This window comes from Aristolochia californica, unplaced genomic scaffold (genome assembly GCF_029961685.1).
Source record: "Aristolochia californica isolate CCGP_79_NKW_82.1479 unplaced genomic scaffold, dmAriCali1.0.hap1 SCAF_1, whole genome shotgun sequence".
In the NCBI taxonomy this organism is placed as follows: Eukaryota; Viridiplantae; Streptophyta; class Magnoliopsida; order Piperales; family Aristolochiaceae; genus Aristolochia; species Aristolochia californica.
In genome coordinates, this window is record NW_027181770.1 from 2926505 (window position 1) to 2945108 (window position 18604).

The window sequence follows — 18604 nt, forward strand, 5'->3', positions numbered from 1 at the left end:
TCGAATGCGTAATTGCATGTTAGAACATTCTTTGTTTTTACTTTGGAAGAGTTTCTATGCCTTCAAATTCGAAGCCACTGGAACAAGGGTCATGGATAATTGCAGAGATGAAGACGACATGAAGCCGAGCAGAAACCAGGTTGTTGTAACTGTTTGTATGTTTCCCATGTCTCAGATGCCACAAGCAGAACAGTTTCCTTTTTTTTCTTTTTCTTTTTCTTTTCAATTCCCCATTGTTAGATACAGAACGTCTTGTATTACCCAGAAAGCAAAAACAAAACGAAACAGAAAATCCATCGTACTCTTCGTATAAATACAATTTTCTGAGGACGAAGTGTAGAAGATGATATCAAAGCAGAAAAACAGAGTTTAACTTTTTCCAATCATCTCCTCCCCACATGGTTTACTGTCTGAGTAAATACATTCAAATGTGTAGGATTCCTCTTTCTAATCCGATCGATTAACTGTCCAGTGTCCAATGGATGGCAGCAGTTCACTTCTCCCTCAAGTATGACCTGAAAAGAAAAAGCTCCCGACAGGATTAGTGCATCAATTTCCAAGCTAATAAGAAAGCTATTTAAAAGCCATCCTTGACACAAAAAAAAAAAAAAAAAAAACCATTCCGTCCTATATGTGTTACTTTGCATTATATTAAGCATAATCACATGATAATGAGGTGGTTAGGGCCAAACAGGCTTGATAATGGTAACTTCCACATAGGCAGCTGGTGTCTTTTCCTTACAATTTTCTTATAAAGGATGACATGGTAATGTTTTGTCAACATGTCCTTCGCTCCAAAGGAAGAGAAAGGACAAATGGAGGATGCCAGTGAGGGCCCCCCCCCTACCCCTCTCATTTAGATCCTCTCCCTGTTCACAATCTCAATCCACTTTCATCACATCCAATCCTTGATCCAAGGGCTGATAAAAGATTTAAACTTGGTCCAAAATCCCACTTAGCCACCTTAGTTTATGCCTTAAATCTCCCACATTCCCACTTAGTGTTCCAAGCTTGCCATCAACCCATGATTGTCTTCACATGTGTGTAGGCATAACATGGATTACAACCCAAGAAGCATCTCTCGAATAAATGATCCTATCAAGGGTCCACAAAGAAATATAGAATTGAGTAATTCAGTAGAAGAGTGGCTTACAGGTTAGTGTGTGAGCATGGCTGTGATAAGCTAGAGGGAGAATGACCAAGGAGCACCAGCCCAATTGGTCTCCACATGGCTGTGCATTCAAAAACATTACTTGAGCCAATCATCAATTTAACCAGTATAATATAGTTAAAGAGGGTGTCACATTACCTAAGATGGAGGTCAATTCTTAATGGTTCCTTCAACCTTTACATCAGGCCAAGGGTTAGAGAAATCATTTCAATATGCCCCAAAGTGATTAGAACTAGTCATCAGAATCTCTAGATGCCACAAACCATTGAGGCATAGAGTAATTGGGAAAAGAGCAAAAACCCAGTAGCTTGAATATTGGGTCTCACTTGCCTATTATGTCCTATCCAAGTTCCTAGACCTACTTGGAACCCAATGTTTGATTGTTTTTAGTTCTCTCCCATTTCTCATTATTCTAAGGCTGTCAATGATCATATTATTAACGGAAATGAAATTTGACAACAGAGAGAACTCGAATGAGCAAGAAGATGAGTTAAAATAATGATCTATCTACAAGGAATCTTTGAAATACCCCGGTCTTCCGAATGTTCAAAAGAAGAATCAAAACCTTATTGCCTCTCGATTAAAAGTTGCACTGTTTGCACGTATTATTCCTAGCTTTAGGGACTAAACAACCCTTTCTCCTTCCGCTAAAAGTGAACCAACCAGAAAAAATGAGAAAAAAAAGTGCAGTTGATGATCCGAGGTGACATTGTTCCGTCTTCTTCTCCTCCTCTCTTAACAGTTAAGATCCTCCCTGATCTCTCAATTATTTTTTAATAATTGCTTTGTAAAGGAAGAAAGGACCAATGACAGAAAGCAAAGTGTGTAAACCCATTCATTAGCGACCCCATTAAAGGGAATTGTTCTGCTGTAACGCGGAAATCAGGATCCTTTCCGCGTCTCTGTCATGCATATAGGAATTGTCTTCGTTGATTTGACGGAGATGTTGTTATTCACAACTCTCTGTCACTGGTTAAGAGTCGGGGTACCCTAAATTGTAGGGTATAGCGGCGCCTCTGGGTGTTTTAAAGCTTTCACTTGGATCCCACTCCAGTAATATTTAACTCTCTAAAAAATATTCCTCTCCGTTCGCCAAGGAACGAGTATCGAAAAGCAGGAGACGAAATCCCGTAACTACCCCTCTGTCCATGTCCTGCCCCCCCTGTCCGGCTTGACTACAGCAACGACGACATCGGCGTCTTCGGTGTCGAATGTTAAGTTCTATTATTTTCTTTATTATTAATTCTTCTTTTCAGTATTCCCCTGGACCATCAATTCCGCTAGCCTGCCCTAATCTTACCGACAGCCAGCAGCCGGCAGCCAGCAGACCCGGTCCTGGAATTATAATTCCAAATGTAACAGGATGACTCGTGCGAGCGAAGGCAAAAAACGTGCGTGGCCCACCAGGTGAATATAGACTTGCTAATGCCGTTGACCATGATCCATCAATTTGTTTCCCTGTTAGACTAACATAAGATAAATATGTCTTTAATATGGGGGTATTCTCGTACTTTATCGTCGGTCTGCGATCTTAGTCTACTCTACGGTCCTGATTACTAGTAAAAAAATAATAATAATAAAGGCTGTGGGTCCCTTCATGTGGGCCCCCTCTCTAATGTGTGCTTTTTGTTTCTCTCTTCCTTACATATTGGTGTCATGGCCGAAAATGCAGTGGCGGCCCCCACCATGACCTGAACGATACGACAAATTCGCTTTAAGACCGCAGTCTATTAAAGTTCGATTTTCACATATAAAGCGGTTAAAATATATCCGTTTCCCATACGTTGGTAGAATCGACTAACTGAAAGCCCCGGGCCCACTTCCATCAGGAGGGACCCACGGCTCCGTGTTTCGAAACTGAATCGCAGCGTAATTAGGACGAAATCAAGAACCGCTACTGTCTATTTCAGTCATTTAATTGTGTGAAAAGATTGAAATTCCGAATGAATTGATGGCTGACTGCTTCGGGAAGATCGGGAATCATTTACTAGTGCCACGGATGTACAAGATCCACGTGACCGGACCCACTTTCCATATTGGGCCCTGTAAGCAGTATGGAAAACGTTTGGACCAGGGATGGCGATGGCGATGGCGATGGCGATGGCCTGTTCTGTAATTAAAAGCGACATTGGGGTCAAGAAAAAAACGTGGAAAAAAAGCGGGAGGATAGTACTGGAGTGGGTCATTCCGCCTGCCTGCTTCTCGGTAGACATACAACGTACACACGAAACCGTCTCTACCGTAACGGCGTAACGCGTTTCTCCAGGCGCCGTCGGCTATTCGGCGCACATGCAGATGCGGCAGCGGCCGGGACGGCGCCACGGGTCTGGTTTCTTATCGCCTATTGGGGGACGTTTCGCTTTCTGGACGGCCGGTCTTCTTTCTGCCCGCTCTGCTCGAGTTAGAGTTTGACCGGGGTTAGTCGCTGCTGCCGGATCGTACATCTGCACATGGAACAGCTGACGGGTTTAAACCGCATGATCCCGGTCCCGCGGTTGATGACCGGTATGGATCGTTTTCTGGTGGTCCCCACAGTTTATATTTAACTTATAGGCACGAGTGCTGGAGACTGTAGAATGTGGGTGGGCGGAGGGGGGCTAAGGTTGCGGAGGGGAGGATATAAATTTTATAAAAACGCAAGCAAGGAATAGCGGTTTTGGGGATTCGGTAACGGCGTTTGTCTGGTTTTCAGCGGAGCGGGAGAGACGGGAGAGGGGGAGAGAGAGAGAGACTACACGGAAGAGCGGTTTTTAGCTCGGAAAGGCGGGTTTGTAACCGAAAAGCAGAGCGCAGTCCACCACATCTTGGGGGGTTTCTCGAGCTCTAAATCCGCATTAATACTGCACGCTGCGATCGATGAAACGTTTCTATTTGTTCAGCTGATGTAGTTCAAGGGCCAACATGGGGACGAAAACTATAGTTTTTCTCTCTCATTTATATGCAGAAATGGCGTGGTTTTGATTGCTGCATCACCATCTGCTCGACGTTATTAAGTGGCTTTTCTTTTATTTTTTTATTTTGCAACTTCAGCTTCAATCAGTATTTTCATGGCGTTTGCGGAGAGTTTTAGAAGCTCCTCCGGTTTTTCCAACCAGCGGACGGACCCAGGTGAATGAGTTGCATTTGCTTGTTAGCTGTAGAGTGCATAACATTTCTTTGATTGTTATTCTTTTAGGAGGCTTGGTTTTGATAACTCGGTTGTTGAAAAGGTTTTGGAAGTGATGATCTGTATGAAGAACTATGGCGAGCTTGTGCTGGTCCCTTGGTGGATGTTCCGAGACAAGGGGAGAGGGTTTTTTACTTTCCGCAAGGTCACATGGAGCAGGTAAACAGCAAAGGCTTTTCAGATTTTCAGTCTTTCTTTTGTTTCTTTCATTTTTATTTTTGGGAAATCGGCAACTCTTATGTGGTATTGACTTTTCATTTTTTGTTGCTCATCTTATTTCTCCTTCATGAATTTTGTTATTTCGCAGTTGCCCTCTAGAAATTGAAAACATTTAATACTCTTGAGTGCTTTCAGGAACTTTTTTTTTTTTTGCATTTTCTTCGTTCTCTCTTCAGATTTATTTGAGTTTCCGTAATCACTAGCGTTTTTTGTCCGTACATAGTTACAAGCATCGACAAATCAGGAACTAGATCAGCAAATTCCGTTGTTTAATCTTCCCAGCAAGATCCTTTGTCGCGTTGTTCACATTCAGCTGCGGGTTAGTCACCTCCGAGATCGTTTCAATCTCCTTCTCATTTTTATTTCTTCTTTTCGCGTGTTGTAATTAATAATGTTCTTGTCAATATTTAGGCTGAAGCGGAGACCGATGAAGTATATGCACAGATTACCTTGCAGCCCGAGCTAGATGTATGCGCTTCTCAGCTATTGTTATTCTGTATGTGTTTACTCTGATAATTTTCATTTTGTTCCTTTTCTATTAACGGCCAGTTACTTTTTCATTTTTTTCCGTAGCAAAACGAGCCAAGATTCCCTGATAAAATTGCTCCTGAATCTTCGAGACCGATGGTTCGCTCTTTCTGTAAGATATTGACAGCTTCTGACACTAGCACCCACGGTGGCTTCTCTGTTCTTAGAAGACATGCTAATGAATGCCTGCCACCATTAGTGAGCTCCCTTTTCAAGTTTTGGGACTTGTCTTTCGCTGTTCTGTTTAGATTCTGTTTTCTTTTGTATTTATGTAATTATCTTTTCCAATTAGGACATGTCACAACCAACCCCAACACAAGAGCTTGCATCAAAGGATCTTCATGGATTTGAGTGGAGGTTTAAGCACATATTTAGGGGTATCTACTTTAAAGCTTGCATTTTTTCATCTGTATTCCTTTTAAAGACCCGAGGAATGACATGTTTCCTCTTTTTTCTATTTTGTTTAATTTCTTCATTGCTATAGCTAGATGTTGAATCTTCAAGCGTATATCTCTATCATATGATACATTTTTTCTTTTGATTTTATATGTTCTAATCTGAATTTGTCATAAATTCAAAGTAATAACTGGTTGATATTATTCCTGAATTCAATGACAGGGCAACCACGCAGGCATTTGTTAACCACTGGCTGGAGCACATTTGTAACTTCCAAAAGACTTGTTGCTGGTGATGCTTTCGTCTTCTTAAGGTAATATGCAATTGAAAGGATCTGCTTTTATTTCATTATAAGTTCATTTTTAGTAGGTAATTAATGAATAATTTGATCAACGTGCAGAGGAGAGAACGGAGAGTTGAGAGTAGGAGTTCGGCGCCTTGCTAGGCAGCAGAGTACCATGCCATCTTCTGTGATATCAAGCCAGAGCATGCATTTGGGTGTCCTTGCAACAGCTTCTCATGCGGTCACAACCCAAAGTTTGTTTACTGTGTACTACAAACCAAGGTTGGAACCATGGTTGCGGTGCAACTGTTGGATCATAGTAGATTGCTTCATTTCATTTTTTTTATGATACACTATTGTCTGAATCTGATTTTTTTGTCAAACACTATCAGGACAAGCCAATTCATTATTAGTTTGAACAAGTATTTAGAGGCTATGGATAATGCTTTTTCAGTTGGTATGAGGTTTAAAATGAGATTTGAGGGTGAAGATTCACCAGAGAGAAGGTATTTTTCCTGTTGTAAGCTGGATGATTACTTCTTAAGGTAGATTTGTTTAATATGGTTGATTTACTTTTTATTGTTTATCAGGTTTTCTGGTACTATTATTGGAGTGGGAGACATTTCCCCCAAATGGGCTGATTCCAAGTGGAGATCATTGAAGGTTGATATTATCTGTTTCTGGGGCCTCTTTATAATTTTTCCCCTCTTTTTTAGTACATAGTATATTTTTTGTTCCTGATGAAGGATGATGTTATCTGTTTCCGGTGCCTCTTTATAGTTTTTTACCCCCTCTCTTTTTGAGTACTTTGCATCTAATTTAATATTTCAATTTTCAGATTCAATGGGATGAAGCTGCTGCTATTCAACGACCAGATAGGGTTTCACCATGGGAAATAGAGCCTTTTGGTGGTTCTACTTCCCTAAATCCTTCCCCTCCCCCAATTATTAAGAGCAAAAGGCCTCGGCCCTCTATTGAGCTCCCTGTCTTTGGTAAATTGAATTTTGTTTTTTTTTTTCATTTGTGGGTTATCTTCTAAATTTTCTTTTGCTTGCTAACTTTGTTCCTTCTCCCCTATTCTTTAGAATCTGGTCAAGCCATGTGGTATCCCAGTTCAACACAGTCCCCTGATTTGAGTGCATTTAGTAGCACGGAAACTCGAGGCTGTGAAGCCCAAATGGGCTGGTCGCTGAAGCAGAAAGAAAATAATGGAAATACCACTAAAAGTACCACTGGTTTGCGGAATGCAATTCCTCCTAGGGAGGATTGGTGCAAGGATGCTCATGTTTCATACACTAAGTGGACTGAGCTATCTTCCCCTTGCAAGAATATGTCGCTTAAGCTGTTTGATGAGATGGAAGAAGAACGTAAAGTTACTGCCAAGTTTCCGATTCCTACCTGTCTCACTCCCAAGTTTGGTGATAACTCTGCCATGTTAGATTCAGCAGAGAAGGAGAAGAAACCAGAGAATTGTCGATTATTTGGTTTTGACTTGATAACTAATGTCAGTAATGCTCCTGTAGAGAAGCCACCAACAGGTCAACCTAGTGTTTCTGCTACCGCTAAGGATGAGCTGGATGTTGTTATGTTATCTGCCACAGATTCAGATCAACAGTCTGGGCTTTCTAAGAGTTTGAAAGAGCAGAAGCAAAATTTGCAAGTATCTCCAAAGGAGATGCAGTGTAAGCAGGCCTGCTCTTCACGAAGCCGCACCAAGGTAAATATGATTTGATTTAGGAATGCTTCTGAGTTTCAAACTTTCAGTTATTGCAGCTCAAAAGTTTAAATGTTGGCATGGTTAAATAGGTTCATATGCAAGGAATAGCTGTAGGGCGTGCTGTGGACCTGACTGTGATGAATAGTTATGATGAGCTGATTGCTGAGTTGGAGCAGATGTTTGATATTAAGGATGAACTTAGTCCTCGAAACAAGTGGGAAGTTGTCTTTACGGATGACGAAGGTGATATGATGCTTGTGGGTGATGACCCTTGGCAGTAAGTCTCAGCATAGTCTTACCTGTTTTTTTGTTTATATGTGATCTGTGTACAATGGATTATAATCCTGGGTAATTGTCACCACAGGGAGTTCTGCAAGATGGCCAGAAAGATTTACATCTACACCTGTGAAGAAGTGAAAAAAATGAATGCAACAAGAAATAAGCTTCCGTTGCCTTTAGAAGAAGAAAGGGCCGGGAGCTTAGAATCAGACCCGAAAGGAGAGGACATAAATTAATAGTTGGTGTTAATTTGTTGTTTCTTCATTGGTTCTTTCTTTTTCTAATGTTTCCTTTTTTGTTTTTGGGAAAGATGAGGTTTTGATTTGGTGACAGCAGTAAAAAACCCATACTAATTGTAGATCCAATTTTTAGAGCCTTAACTGTGGAAGGAAAAAAAAAGGGTGAAGGTGTAGTAGGACCAGCAAGGGGATCAAACTTGTGAATAGGTAGATCATTGTGGGTGAGATTTAGGATCAAATGACTGCTTTGTTTGGTCCATTCATGTAAATATAAACGTTTTGCTTGTTTCTTCTCTCTTATTGTCAAGCTAAATTGTAAATAGCTCTCTGTTTTCGTCGACAGATATGGGGTGCCGCATGTATACACTTCTTGTAACGGAACAAAATCCATAGCAAACCTGAGAGTTGCCTCAAGCCTCACTGACAGCCCCTACATTACTCTCATCTGTTCATACTATGAGTCTAATAAAAATTTAAACGTATAAAATCACAAACAAAAAACCAAAAGGGGCCAGAGAAACTGTGCACATCGAATTCTTTTTCCTATCTTTGGCTTTTGTTACCAGATCATGTTCGAAAGAAACGAAAATATAGATACATGTATCAGACCCTGCTGAAAAGCAGGTCGAGTTTGCAAAAAGACGCTTTCTTACATACCAAATGTAACGAACGTCCCCTCCACCCTAAAAAATAGTTCACAACAGAGTTACATCCACACAAGCACCTCCATGACTCTCGAGAGGCTCGCCCAAGAATAAACATTAACAAGAAATGGAAAATTGAGGAAAACCACCACGGACCAGCACCTGGTTGAAACTCCGATGCGAGCAAGAGGCTTCCAACTCACAGATGCTCTGAGTGTACAAAATCCCGACTTAGAAACACATTGAGGAAAACTATCATCGTCCATCACCCGCATTCTGAAAACTGCCACAGGAGTAATGGTTAGAAGAGCTCTACAACATTGCTTCATAGTTCCATGATGATTTCCACGGAGACCATAATGAACGATCAATATAAGATCTTGGAAATACAAGTGAAAAAATAATAATCTCAGGCAGCTTAATGGCATAAGAATACATAACCAATGATCTTAAGTGATTTTTCTTGGAGCAGAAGATGAACAGCTTAATGGTAATGGCGATACTAACGGCAATAAAAGTTGGATGTGGTTAAAGAAATACACATGCACCCCACAACCGGTCTAGCGGCATTTAACAGTAGGAATAGCTAAAAATAGTAACAAGCCAGATAATGGCATAAACGTAAAGAGAACAGGCCATTAGGCAATAATCATACCAACTGTGAAGACCTGTTTATATTTCAGGAGAAAGCATGTTACATAATAAAGCTGAATACATTTTAAACATTCAAAAGAGACCAACCATAAAATACATAACACAGAATTTATCAATACCTGCACATATAGAAGAACATGTTAATACATACTCCTAAAGCTATTACATAACACAAGTAACTTGATCTCAGATTAATAGTGGGAAAAGAGGCCTGGGGGCGGGGCCGCAGTATTAAGAATTATGTGATTATTAGTCTACCTTCAAAAATGTTTCAAGCAATGGTTTTTAAGATAATGCCAAACAAAAAAAAAAAAAAAAAAAAAAAGGAATCATCTGCTGTTCTACTTCAATTACATTGTTGTCTTTTTTCTTATGTATGACCTGGATATTGATGTTTAAATTCTTCATTGACTTCTTTACTGCTTTCTGCCAACTATAAACATATTAATTTCCACACCAATAGGTTAAAATCCTTCTTTGTTTCAGACATCAAGTTTCTGTAATGCGCACAACCCATGTACAGCCAGACTCTTTAACTTTTTTTTCAAAAATTTAACACTCTAAATTGTAGCCATCAGAAACAGTAAATCGTTTTTTATGAAAAAAGATGCAGTCACAAAATACATATTGGCAACAAAAACTGCTAGTTGTGATATGTGAGATGACACAGTTTACAAGCAAAAAGTCCATCAACTACTCCTTAAGATAGTTATAGAAGGATAAGGCAAAGAAAGGGGCATCTACACAGAAGAAAACTTGAGACGAAAAAACGCGTAGCTTCTTCCTCAATACCAAGCGAAAGTTGGAAGTGTGTTCATGCAACTAACTTAGAGAATGAATAGCACAAAGTACCCTTCAGTCTAAATGCCAATGTGCCTATTAATAACTGAATCAATAGCATAAAGAAGCATAAAATAAAATTTTCAACAGAACATAAATAAGAAAAAGAAATTAAATGCTTCAGTTACATACTTTAAACTATGGGGCAGCGATATGCACTTGAAAGCTGAAGAAGTGCTGCTTGATTGTCAGGTTCCATGGTTTTCTGGATGATTGCAGGATACTTTCCAGGAGAAAGAGCTGAGAGTCTGGCTAAAGAAGTGACTAAGAACTCCCTTGGGTCCCTAACTTCCTTAAGGGGGTCTTCCTCTTTTTTCCCAGCATTATAAAGATGCACAAATGTTGCAGAGTAACCAACAGTCTCCCCTATATCAGGCATTTCAGGTTCTTCCTGAACCCTATCTTGCTCCGGTCGTGAAAGAAGAGTAACTATACTATCCAGCATTTTCCCCCACATGACAGCTGCTGAATCATCCAAAAGGGCTGGAGATTCACATATAAGCCTAGTTGAAGCAACTGAAGTCAACTTCATCTCAACAAAGCCAGTTATCAGTTTAAGATTTGGTATCCAAAACTGCTCCAATATCGCAGCAAATATGTTGGGCTGTACATTATTGATCGTCTCCACCAAATTCCCATGACCATATTTGATTAAAAAAAGTGACATAAAAATCACAAGTGATTTCACAAATTTGATGGTTCTTAGATTCTGTAAGCGCATAAAAAGAATGCTCCAGATATGGCGGATGTAAAGTTCAATGACATCATAGCTGATGTTCTCAATGACCGTGTTAAGCACATAAAAACCAAGCTCATCGGTACTGGAAGCTGAGACCAATCTCTGGAATATCTCCAACACATCCTTCAGCTTCCCTTCTTGCTTCAGCTCAAGTGGAGCCTTCTGGAGGTAGGCCTGCAACAATCTGACAAGAGCTGGCACATTCCCAGATCTTTTCCAAGTTTCTGGTGCAAGAAGAACCTGAAAGAGTTGCATATAGTTCACTGGGAGAGGGGGTTTGTTGATCTCCACAAGCTGGGCAAATATCTGAAATGTATAGGGCCAAAATTCACTCACATCATTAACCAAAATGGTCTGCAAAAAGGGGAAGAGGCTTGTCTCGAATGAGGAAACAAGAGATGGGTCCTGCTCACAGGACCTCCTTATTAGAGCTGCTAGTGCTTCAAACAAGTAGTGGTTGAACACAGGATTTTTTGGGTTTTTACAAGTCTCCCCCAAAATAGCTGTGAGACTAGCAATACAGGCCCCAGCAACCTCTCCACCTATATCAGCCACTCCAAAAACCCGCATTATGCATTTCATAACATACTGATTCTCTTGAGATTCAGGAAACTTGAGGGCATTAAATAGATTAGTCATCAATACTGGCAAAAATGGGCCTATATCTGAAGAAATGAAACGTGGCTGCCCCTCATCTTTAACAAGTAGAAGCTTCTCAACACAATTTGCAGCATAAGAATGAACAACATTTGATTCAGACCCAAGGAAATGAATCACATCAGGAATTAAAGCCAATGCCACTGGCTTTGATATTTGGGTCCGGAAAGTGGTAAAAAACTTAAGAGCATCAGCTTTTAGCATCGGAAGTGCATTTACATCATGGCTCTGAAGCTCTGGGACAATCACTGACGCGAAAAAGCTCTCAACATTAACAAGGTCGGTTGAAACTGAGCCTCCCCCTGCCTTTTTGGTTGCAAGAGACACGACCAAATAAATAGCACAATCCTTCTGCTTCCAATTTTTTGTCTGATTCTGGCCATATAAACTTAACATTGCTTCTATCTGCCCAGAGACAATTTGTCTGACTTGCTCTTTGTAATTTGTCGCAATACCTTTTAAAAGCTCACAAGCAATTCTCCTTCTTGTATCCAGATCACTTCCTTCAATGTCACGCCGAATGTATTCAACATAGTTAAATTCAAAAAGCTCTTCATCCTCGTCCCTGAGCTGGATATTTGGAATTATGATTTTCTCACATATCTGCTGCAAGGTTTGTTGGGCACTGAAGATTGAGTGGTGAACACTGGTACTTACTGTCGTTAAAAATTTGATGGCAGTTATGACTAACTGGTCACGTGCAGGCCCAACTGAAACGCTAAGCAAAAGGTTCCAAACAGCAGTAGCAAAACCATTTAAGTAGTCCTTGAATTCCTCTTCGTTCTTTTCCATGTAGAGGCTGATGTTCTCGCAAATGGCAGCACGGAGGCCATCAACCACCTTAATGCCATTCTGATCGTTCTCCAGAGCGGGATAAGCCGTCGTTAGATAGTTCTGAAACTCGATCATCCACTCTTTCATGTGGTCCTCAAAGAATTCTGGAAGCTCAAGGAAGTTGAGAGAGTAGAAGATCCGGCAACAAAGTCGTTGTGATTCGAATAGCGGGCGAAGGGCATCAGCGGAGTGGAGATTGGCGGAGATGAGCTTGGAGGTTTTGAGACAGATGTCGAGCAAGGGGGCAGCAAAGCCATCAAGACAGTATTTGAGATCAAGGCGAAGGTCATTAGTTTCGTATTGGTAACGAAACTTTTTAAATATAGAGTTGGCAGTGCCAAGGATACCATTGATTGTGACATAATCGGAGGCCTGCTGGAGACTTGAAACGAGCTCAGGGAGGAGAGACGGCCACGATTTAGGGAAGTCGTGCTTACTGATTGCGGCTAGGGCTTCACTAAGTTGACTCTGGATACGGGGGGAGGCGGCGAGCATGAGGCGGACGATCAGGCTTTTGATTTGATCCTTCTCTTGATCGGGGATGGGGATAATTTCAACGGGGGCAGAACGGTCGTCCTTGGGAGCCCAGCGGGAGCGGAGATGGTTCTTGAAGTTAACAGCAGCCGCGTGGCGGATGTCTTCGGAAACAGCGGGCTCGGCGAGAAGACGGAGAACGGCAAGCGCAAAACCTGGGCGGTCGGAAGCGTCAGCCAGGTACTTCTCGGCTTCGCGCCGGGGTTCCGGCAAGGGGGAGAGCGTACGGAGGAAGCATTGAGAAAGGGTTTCGAGATTGAAATCCATTGGCAGCGATTCACAAGTATATCGTAGTATATGATTCAAAAAATGGTAAAGTTCTATAGAGATGATAGGAGTAGGGTTTTCTGAACCTAGAAACGAAGAGGGAAGAACTGAGAAGTAGAGAAAGAGAAGAATGCTGAATGAGATTCTTTTATCTTACGCTGCGATCGGCTCGGAGGCAGAGGGAGCCAGCCATCTCCTTTCTCGACGCTCTCACTCTCTCTCGCGCTGCTTTGCGCAGCAATCTGCCTCCAAACGAGACATTTGAAAGAGGAAACAGCGGAGAGAGGAGGGGTTTAGCAATTAGAGCAAGTAGATTAGACTAACGGGCCTTGAAGTTTGGACTTTAGGTCCTTCCAACTTTTACGTGAGCTGATCCGAAATGGGCCAGTATCACGGGACCGTGGACGCGTGTCCATTAAATTGTCCCTTTCGTGCAGTGAACAACAGTCTATAGGATATCAGGCAGTGTCATAAGAACTGGACCGGACCGACTAGTTCAATCCGATTGAACCAGAGTCAGACCTTTTTCTGGTTCCTATGATTTTTGGCTTAAAAGATGAATTGACTGGTTCGTGTATACATAGGATAGGTAATATCAATAGATGTTATTCAAATCAAACTGGTACAGTGACTGGTTTTAGTCCAATCGGATTAAGACCGGATTTAAGCATTGGTTGGATAGGATCCAATTGGTTCAATATATTAAGGAGAGGAACAACAGAGGACTCTTTTATTCATTTAGAAATAACTAAAACAAGGGTCTTACTGCCACCCTAATTCAAGATGGAAATGAAGAAATGGCGAAAACCTGAAACAAACTTCAACAAAGATCATAAAATATCAATCTCAACTAAATCTCTCCTCACTTTGTCTTCACAAAAAAATGGTAGCATCCGATTCCAGCAGAAAGGGGAAAAGCGCTACAGATTTTTATTTTTTCCTCAGGGGCTGAAGGGAGCAAACACAACCACTGAATTGTGGCCGCCGAAGCCAAACGAATTAGATATGGCTGCCATGAAGCACCAAATTGTTAGTCCGTGAGTGAACTGGATAACCCAACTGAGCAGAAAAGTAGATAAACAATCTTCACTCACCAACGTTCACTTCATGCTTCTTTTTCACATTTGGTACCGTGTCAATGGTGACTTCAGGCTCCAGATCCTATAAGAAAGTTTAAAGATTGAGGCAAAGAGACAGCACTGGAATTGATGATTGTTCTTAAATGGATAATGGGAGAAATGGGTTTGGGAGGAAACATTACGTCTTGGTTAATGGTTGGGTGTAACCAGCCTGTTGTGATTGCTTTGATGGTTGCAATAGCTTCCATTCCACCAGCAGCTCCAAGGCAATGTCCAATCATGGACTGAAAAAAGGTAAAATGAAAGCAAATCCATCCATGATGCACACTTTTAACTTATAATTTTGTTGTAGATTGCATAAAACACCATTTTGAAATTTGTCTGAGATACTTCTTAAAGGTTTTAAGAATTGCTTGCCTTGGTTCCGTTCATTTTCATCTCTGATGTGTTCTTGAAAACCTTCTTGATAGCATTAACCTCAGCTAAGTCTCCTGCAAGTGTTGATGTCGCATGAGCATTCACATAGTTCACCTGCCATTCTCCATAATTCATGTTTCCATCCATGTTTTGAAGCAAAATTTTACAAGAAAAATTGACTACTGCATCTGGTTGGAGAACTGAACTAAGGATTCTCACCTCTTCTGGTGAAACTCCCGCGTCCTCTAAACTTAGTTTTATGCAAGAAGATACACCGAGACCATCAGAGCGAGGATCAGTCATGTGATGTGCATCACAGGTTATGGATCCACCCAAGTATTCAGCAATTATATTTGCACCTCTTTTCGTAGCACGCTCCAGGCTCTCCATGATCTTAAACCAAATGGGAAATAAACTAGTCAAGATTAAGCTCAAGATTCTATTAAAATCAAAACTTTCCAATTGAATAAAAGCATACTTCTCTAATCCTTTGCCTTACACAATTCCTGTGATTAGAACATGAAATTTTGTTTGAGTTTTAAAAAATCATCAGTATAATTGTTTGTATTCCACAGAGATAACCCACCAACAAATCATAAAAGTGCCTATCCTCATAGTAACAATGTGATCTTTCAGGTCAAGAAAATAAACAGAAATTGAGTAAAATGGCAAAAAAAGCAATTATAATTTTGATTTTTCAGTACTATCACTTTAACCAGATGATAACATACCAGGACACCAGAGCCTTCCCCCATAACAAAACCATCACGATTTTTATCCCAGGGTCTTGATGCTCTTTGAGGTTCATCATTCCTCTGAGAAAGAGCTCTGCAAGCTATGAACCCACCTACTCCAGTGGGCAGGATAGCTGCCTCTGTTCCTCCAACTACCATAATTTCTGCTTCTCCCCTTCTTATGTGATTTGCTGCAGCATAGAAGCAATAATTTGCAGTTGCACAAGCTGTAGAGATGGAGTAATTGGGTCCCATAAAGCCAGTGTCAATAGCTAACAGGGCTGAACCCATATTGGTGATGGAGTAGGGGATGAAAAATGGAGTAATCTTCTTGTAACCCTTTTGAATTAAAGCCTCAATTCCATTGCTAAATGCTGTAAGTCCCCCCATCCCTGTGCCTACCAGCACTCCAATCCTAGATTTATCCATCTGTAAATATTCAAACAGTGAATAACTGCTGTTAAAAGCACGTCATATGTTCAATAATTCTTAGAACTTGAACCTATTATCCTTAGTTTCCAAAAGAATAAGTTCCAGAAGACATGGTTTCATCACACAAGGATAGTTGAACCATGAAAGTAGACCGATTAACATAGAGCTTTACTCACTTTATCCAAGACTTCAGGTCCAAGGTTTGCATCTTCAAGGGCTCTTTTGCCAGCAACTAGACAATATCTCCAGCAGTCATCAAGCCGGCGATCATTCTTCCCATCAATATACCCTTGGGAAGAGAAACCATGAATTTGACCACCAAATCTTACAGAGAAAGTGGATGCATCAAATCGATCTATTGGGTGTATACCACTTTCTCCTTCCAAGAGTTTATTATAGAATGTATCAATGTCGTTTCCAAACACAGAAACAACACCCATTCCTGTAATCACAACCCGTTTCTTGGGATCCTTTTCACGTTGTGGAGCTGCAACAGTGGATGCTGCCATTGCTTTAATTCGTAGAATTCTTGGAGCTGATCAAAGAAAGACACATACAAGTAAATGAGTAAACCAGTAAAACAATTGGTTATACTGGTAGTATAAAACTGATAGTATTTCCTGGAAGGGTGGAACCAAATTTTGTGTGCATATCAACACTAAATAAAAACTTTAAAGCTAGAGTTTCGAGAAGCAAGATGGCCATCTATCTAACAGCTGCAAATAATACCTATAACTAACATATAAAGCTCAGTAATGGAGTTCGTGAGGGTAGAGATTACATAAACGAAAAACCTGAAGAAAGACAACTGACACTTTTCAGATACTCACTGGCTTTTCTAACTGCTGACGCGATTTGCAAGTTTTCCACAGGCCTGAGGCCATTGAACCGACGCAAAGACGCCCCATTGCATCCCAACTCTCTGTTTTCGATAACGAAGCTAGAAGAACAAGAACCCGCAGCTACCGCCATCTCTCCTTCTCTCAGAGAATCAGCTGTTAACGTTCACAATCAATATCACAAATATTTAAAAGACAAGAAGAGAAGACGGTATGTCTTTGTATTTTCAGCGAATGATATAAAAAGTAATGGAGTTCACAATGAGAGATGGTTCTTCTTCTTCATTGCTCCAGTTGTCATTGGAGAATCCGTCGAGGGGAGAAGAGGGACCAAAAGAGGCGACAATACCGATGCTTCTGTTCTGGGTTAATGAGTTGCCTCCTCTGGGATTCCACACACACCTCGCATTCTTCCTTGACAGTTTAACAACCCAAAACAACCCCCATGACCCTCCTTACCAATTTACCCTCTTTTTCAATTTCCACCTTGTGCTTTGGAATTTAATAAGGCCGGCAACAACGATGCTGAAGTGAAGAGCTCAAGGTGAACGACGTGCTCTGTATCTTTCTGGCGCAGTAACCAGCCATCATTTTCTTCTCGGTTCTCAGTATTTTTCCCAAATCAAAACTATCTCAATTCAATCACCATGTTCAAATGTATTTTGTTCAGCCAAAATTGATGATACGATCCCATCTTATTCCGTTAAGAACGATTTCAGAAACAGAAACCACAGCTCTTCAGAAGCATCCTCACCCACATCTGGTCCTTCAGTTGAGAAGGACCGAACCAAGACGAATTGCTATATTAAACAAGCAACCAGACAAACTCCGTGAAGAAACTTCCCGAAAGAAAAAAATTAGGAGTATAAAAACGGATGGGTGAACTGGTAAAAAGTTGAAGCCTAAAGAAATTCTATACAAAATCGTGAGAGAGACTGCAGCTTCATGAATGTAACCAATGATTGAGGACAACGAACTTGGGAAGAACCTAATTGCATCTGTCTCATTTAATGTGCAATGAATGTACCATCGGCTCAGCCTGCCTCCTATCTGATTGAACAATACAAACACCACCTCTTCCTGGGAAAGGTTGGTTCAAATCAGGGTAGGCACCAGTTACCACTAAGCCTGGACAGGAGGCAGGCAAAAAGAAAATAAGATCCGAGCAAAGAACAAATAGCCATAAGAATCTTGTATATAGTAAAGTGAAATATTTTTAAAAATAATAAACTAAAAGTAATTTCTAATGCTGTATTTTAAATAAAATATAATCATATACTACCAAAAGTATGTAAAACCAGCCTTGACAAAAAGAAAATAATATAATAAAAAATGTTATATTTATATATTATTTATTTTCATTGGCCATTTGTTTTGTTATCGTTTCATTCCATAGTGAGACTTGTCGGCATTGAAGCTGGTTACACTTGTTGGGGCATGGTTTTGTGGGAATGGAAACCATGGCGGACTGGAAACTAAGCTAATTTGACTCAGATTTTATTGAAGTTGGTTACAACTGCTACTTACAGAGACCATCTTCAAGCACTATTTTTCCTTTAGATGGTCCATTTGCAGAGCACGTCGTCTCTCTAGGCTTAATCACAACACCGCAAGTCATCGTCCCCAGCAAAGCCCTTCAGAGTCCACAGGAAAGAGCACAGAGAACTAAAATCTGAACGCGAGTAACAGTAAACAAGATGAGTCCAAACCAAAGTTTGATATTACATGTTCACGCTTTTGGGTTATCCTCTCGACCCTCCTCTCCCTACTTCTCCACCGGCGTCTGGAATCTGGAAGAAAATAAAAGAATTAGAGTCTGAGAAGAGAAGAAAAAATAAACCAAACTTATAATAAAAACAAAAGAACAGACCGTGGCTTCCGAACTAGTTGCCTACAACAGACAAAGCAGAAATTAAACAAACCTAGGAAACAAAAA

The 18604-nt window shown here is 40.7% G+C and overlaps 3 protein-coding genes across 5 annotated transcripts; 1 reads left to right on the forward strand and 2 right to left on the reverse strand.

Annotated features, from left to right (window-relative positions):
* Positions 1-3773: 3773 nt before the first annotated feature.
* Positions 3774-8289, forward strand: LOC137942407 (auxin response factor 11-like). The gene is made up of 14 exons (XM_068788041.1): positions 3774-4279; positions 4381-4496; positions 4780-4875; positions 4968-5024; positions 5130-5282; positions 5377-5461; positions 5703-5793; positions 5881-6045; positions 6156-6269; positions 6354-6426; positions 6602-6755; positions 6849-7480; positions 7570-7757; positions 7845-8289. Exons 1-14 carry the CDS (start codon positions 4219-4221, stop codon positions 7993-7995), a joined length of 2136 nt encoding a protein of 711 aa, XP_068644142.1. The 5' UTR covers positions 3774-4218; the 3' UTR covers positions 7996-8289.
* Positions 8290-8521: 232 nt separating this feature from the next.
* LOC137942415 (exportin-2) lies at positions 8522-13420 on the reverse strand. Its single transcript, XM_068788053.1, has 2 exons — positions 10269-13420; positions 8522-8925 (listed from the first exon to the last, which is right to left on the reverse strand). The coding sequence occupies exon 1, from the start codon at positions 13165-13167 to the stop codon at positions 10270-10272; it is 2898 nt and encodes a 965-aa protein (XP_068644154.1). The 5' UTR covers positions 13168-13420; the 3' UTR covers positions 8522-8925; position 10269.
* Positions 13421-13880: 460 nt separating this feature from the next.
* LOC137955871 (3-oxoacyl-[acyl-carrier-protein] synthase I, chloroplastic-like) lies at positions 13881-18458 on the reverse strand. 3 transcript variants are annotated; one of them, XM_068803066.1, is made up of 9 exons: positions 18394-18458; positions 16660-16824; positions 16006-16364; positions 15395-15826; positions 14883-15056; positions 14664-14777; positions 14429-14530; positions 14262-14328; positions 13881-14176 (listed from the first exon to the last, which is right to left on the reverse strand). In XM_068803066.1, the coding sequence occupies exons 2-9, from the start codon at positions 16799-16801 to the stop codon at positions 14109-14111; spliced, it is 1458 nt and encodes a 485-aa protein (XP_068659167.1). In that variant the 5' UTR covers positions 16802-16824; positions 18394-18458; the 3' UTR covers positions 13881-14108. The 3 variants fall into 3 exon arrangements, with proteins under 3 accessions (XP_068659167.1, XP_068659177.1, XP_068659157.1); XM_068803076.1 differs by lacking the exon at positions 18394-18458 and adding an exon at positions 17018-17644; XM_068803056.1 differs by lacking the exon at positions 18394-18458 and adding an exon at positions 16929-17644.
* Positions 18459-18604: the final 146 nt, after the last annotated feature.

Coding starts and splice junctions, on each gene's coding strand:
- LOC137955871 (XM_068803066.1), bottom strand. CDS start 16,801: ATGGCGGTAGCTGCGGGTTCTTGTTCTTCTAGCTTCGTTATCGAAAAC. Junction 15,057..15,394: donor GGGAAGGCTCTGGTGTCCTG/GTATGTTATCAT, acceptor ATTTGGTTTAAG/ATCATGGAGAGCCTGGAGCG. Junction 14,329..14,428: donor ACCCAACCATTAACCAAGAC/GTAATGTTTCCT, acceptor ACTTTCTTATAG/GATCTGGAGCCTGAAGTCAC.
- LOC137942407 (XM_068788041.1), top strand. CDS start 4,219: ATGGCGTTTGCGGAGAGTTTTAGAAGCTCCTCCGGTTTTTCCAACCAG. Junction 6,046..6,155: donor ACTGTGTACTACAAACCAAG/GTTGGAACCATG, acceptor AAACACTATCAG/GACAAGCCAATTCATTATTA. Junction 7,481..7,569: donor CTTCACGAAGCCGCACCAAG/GTAAATATGATT, acceptor ATGGTTAAATAG/GTTCATATGCAAGGAATAGC.
- LOC137942415 (XM_068788053.1), bottom strand. CDS start 13,167: ATGGATTTCAATCTCGAAACCCTTTCTCAATGCTTCCTCCGTACGCTC.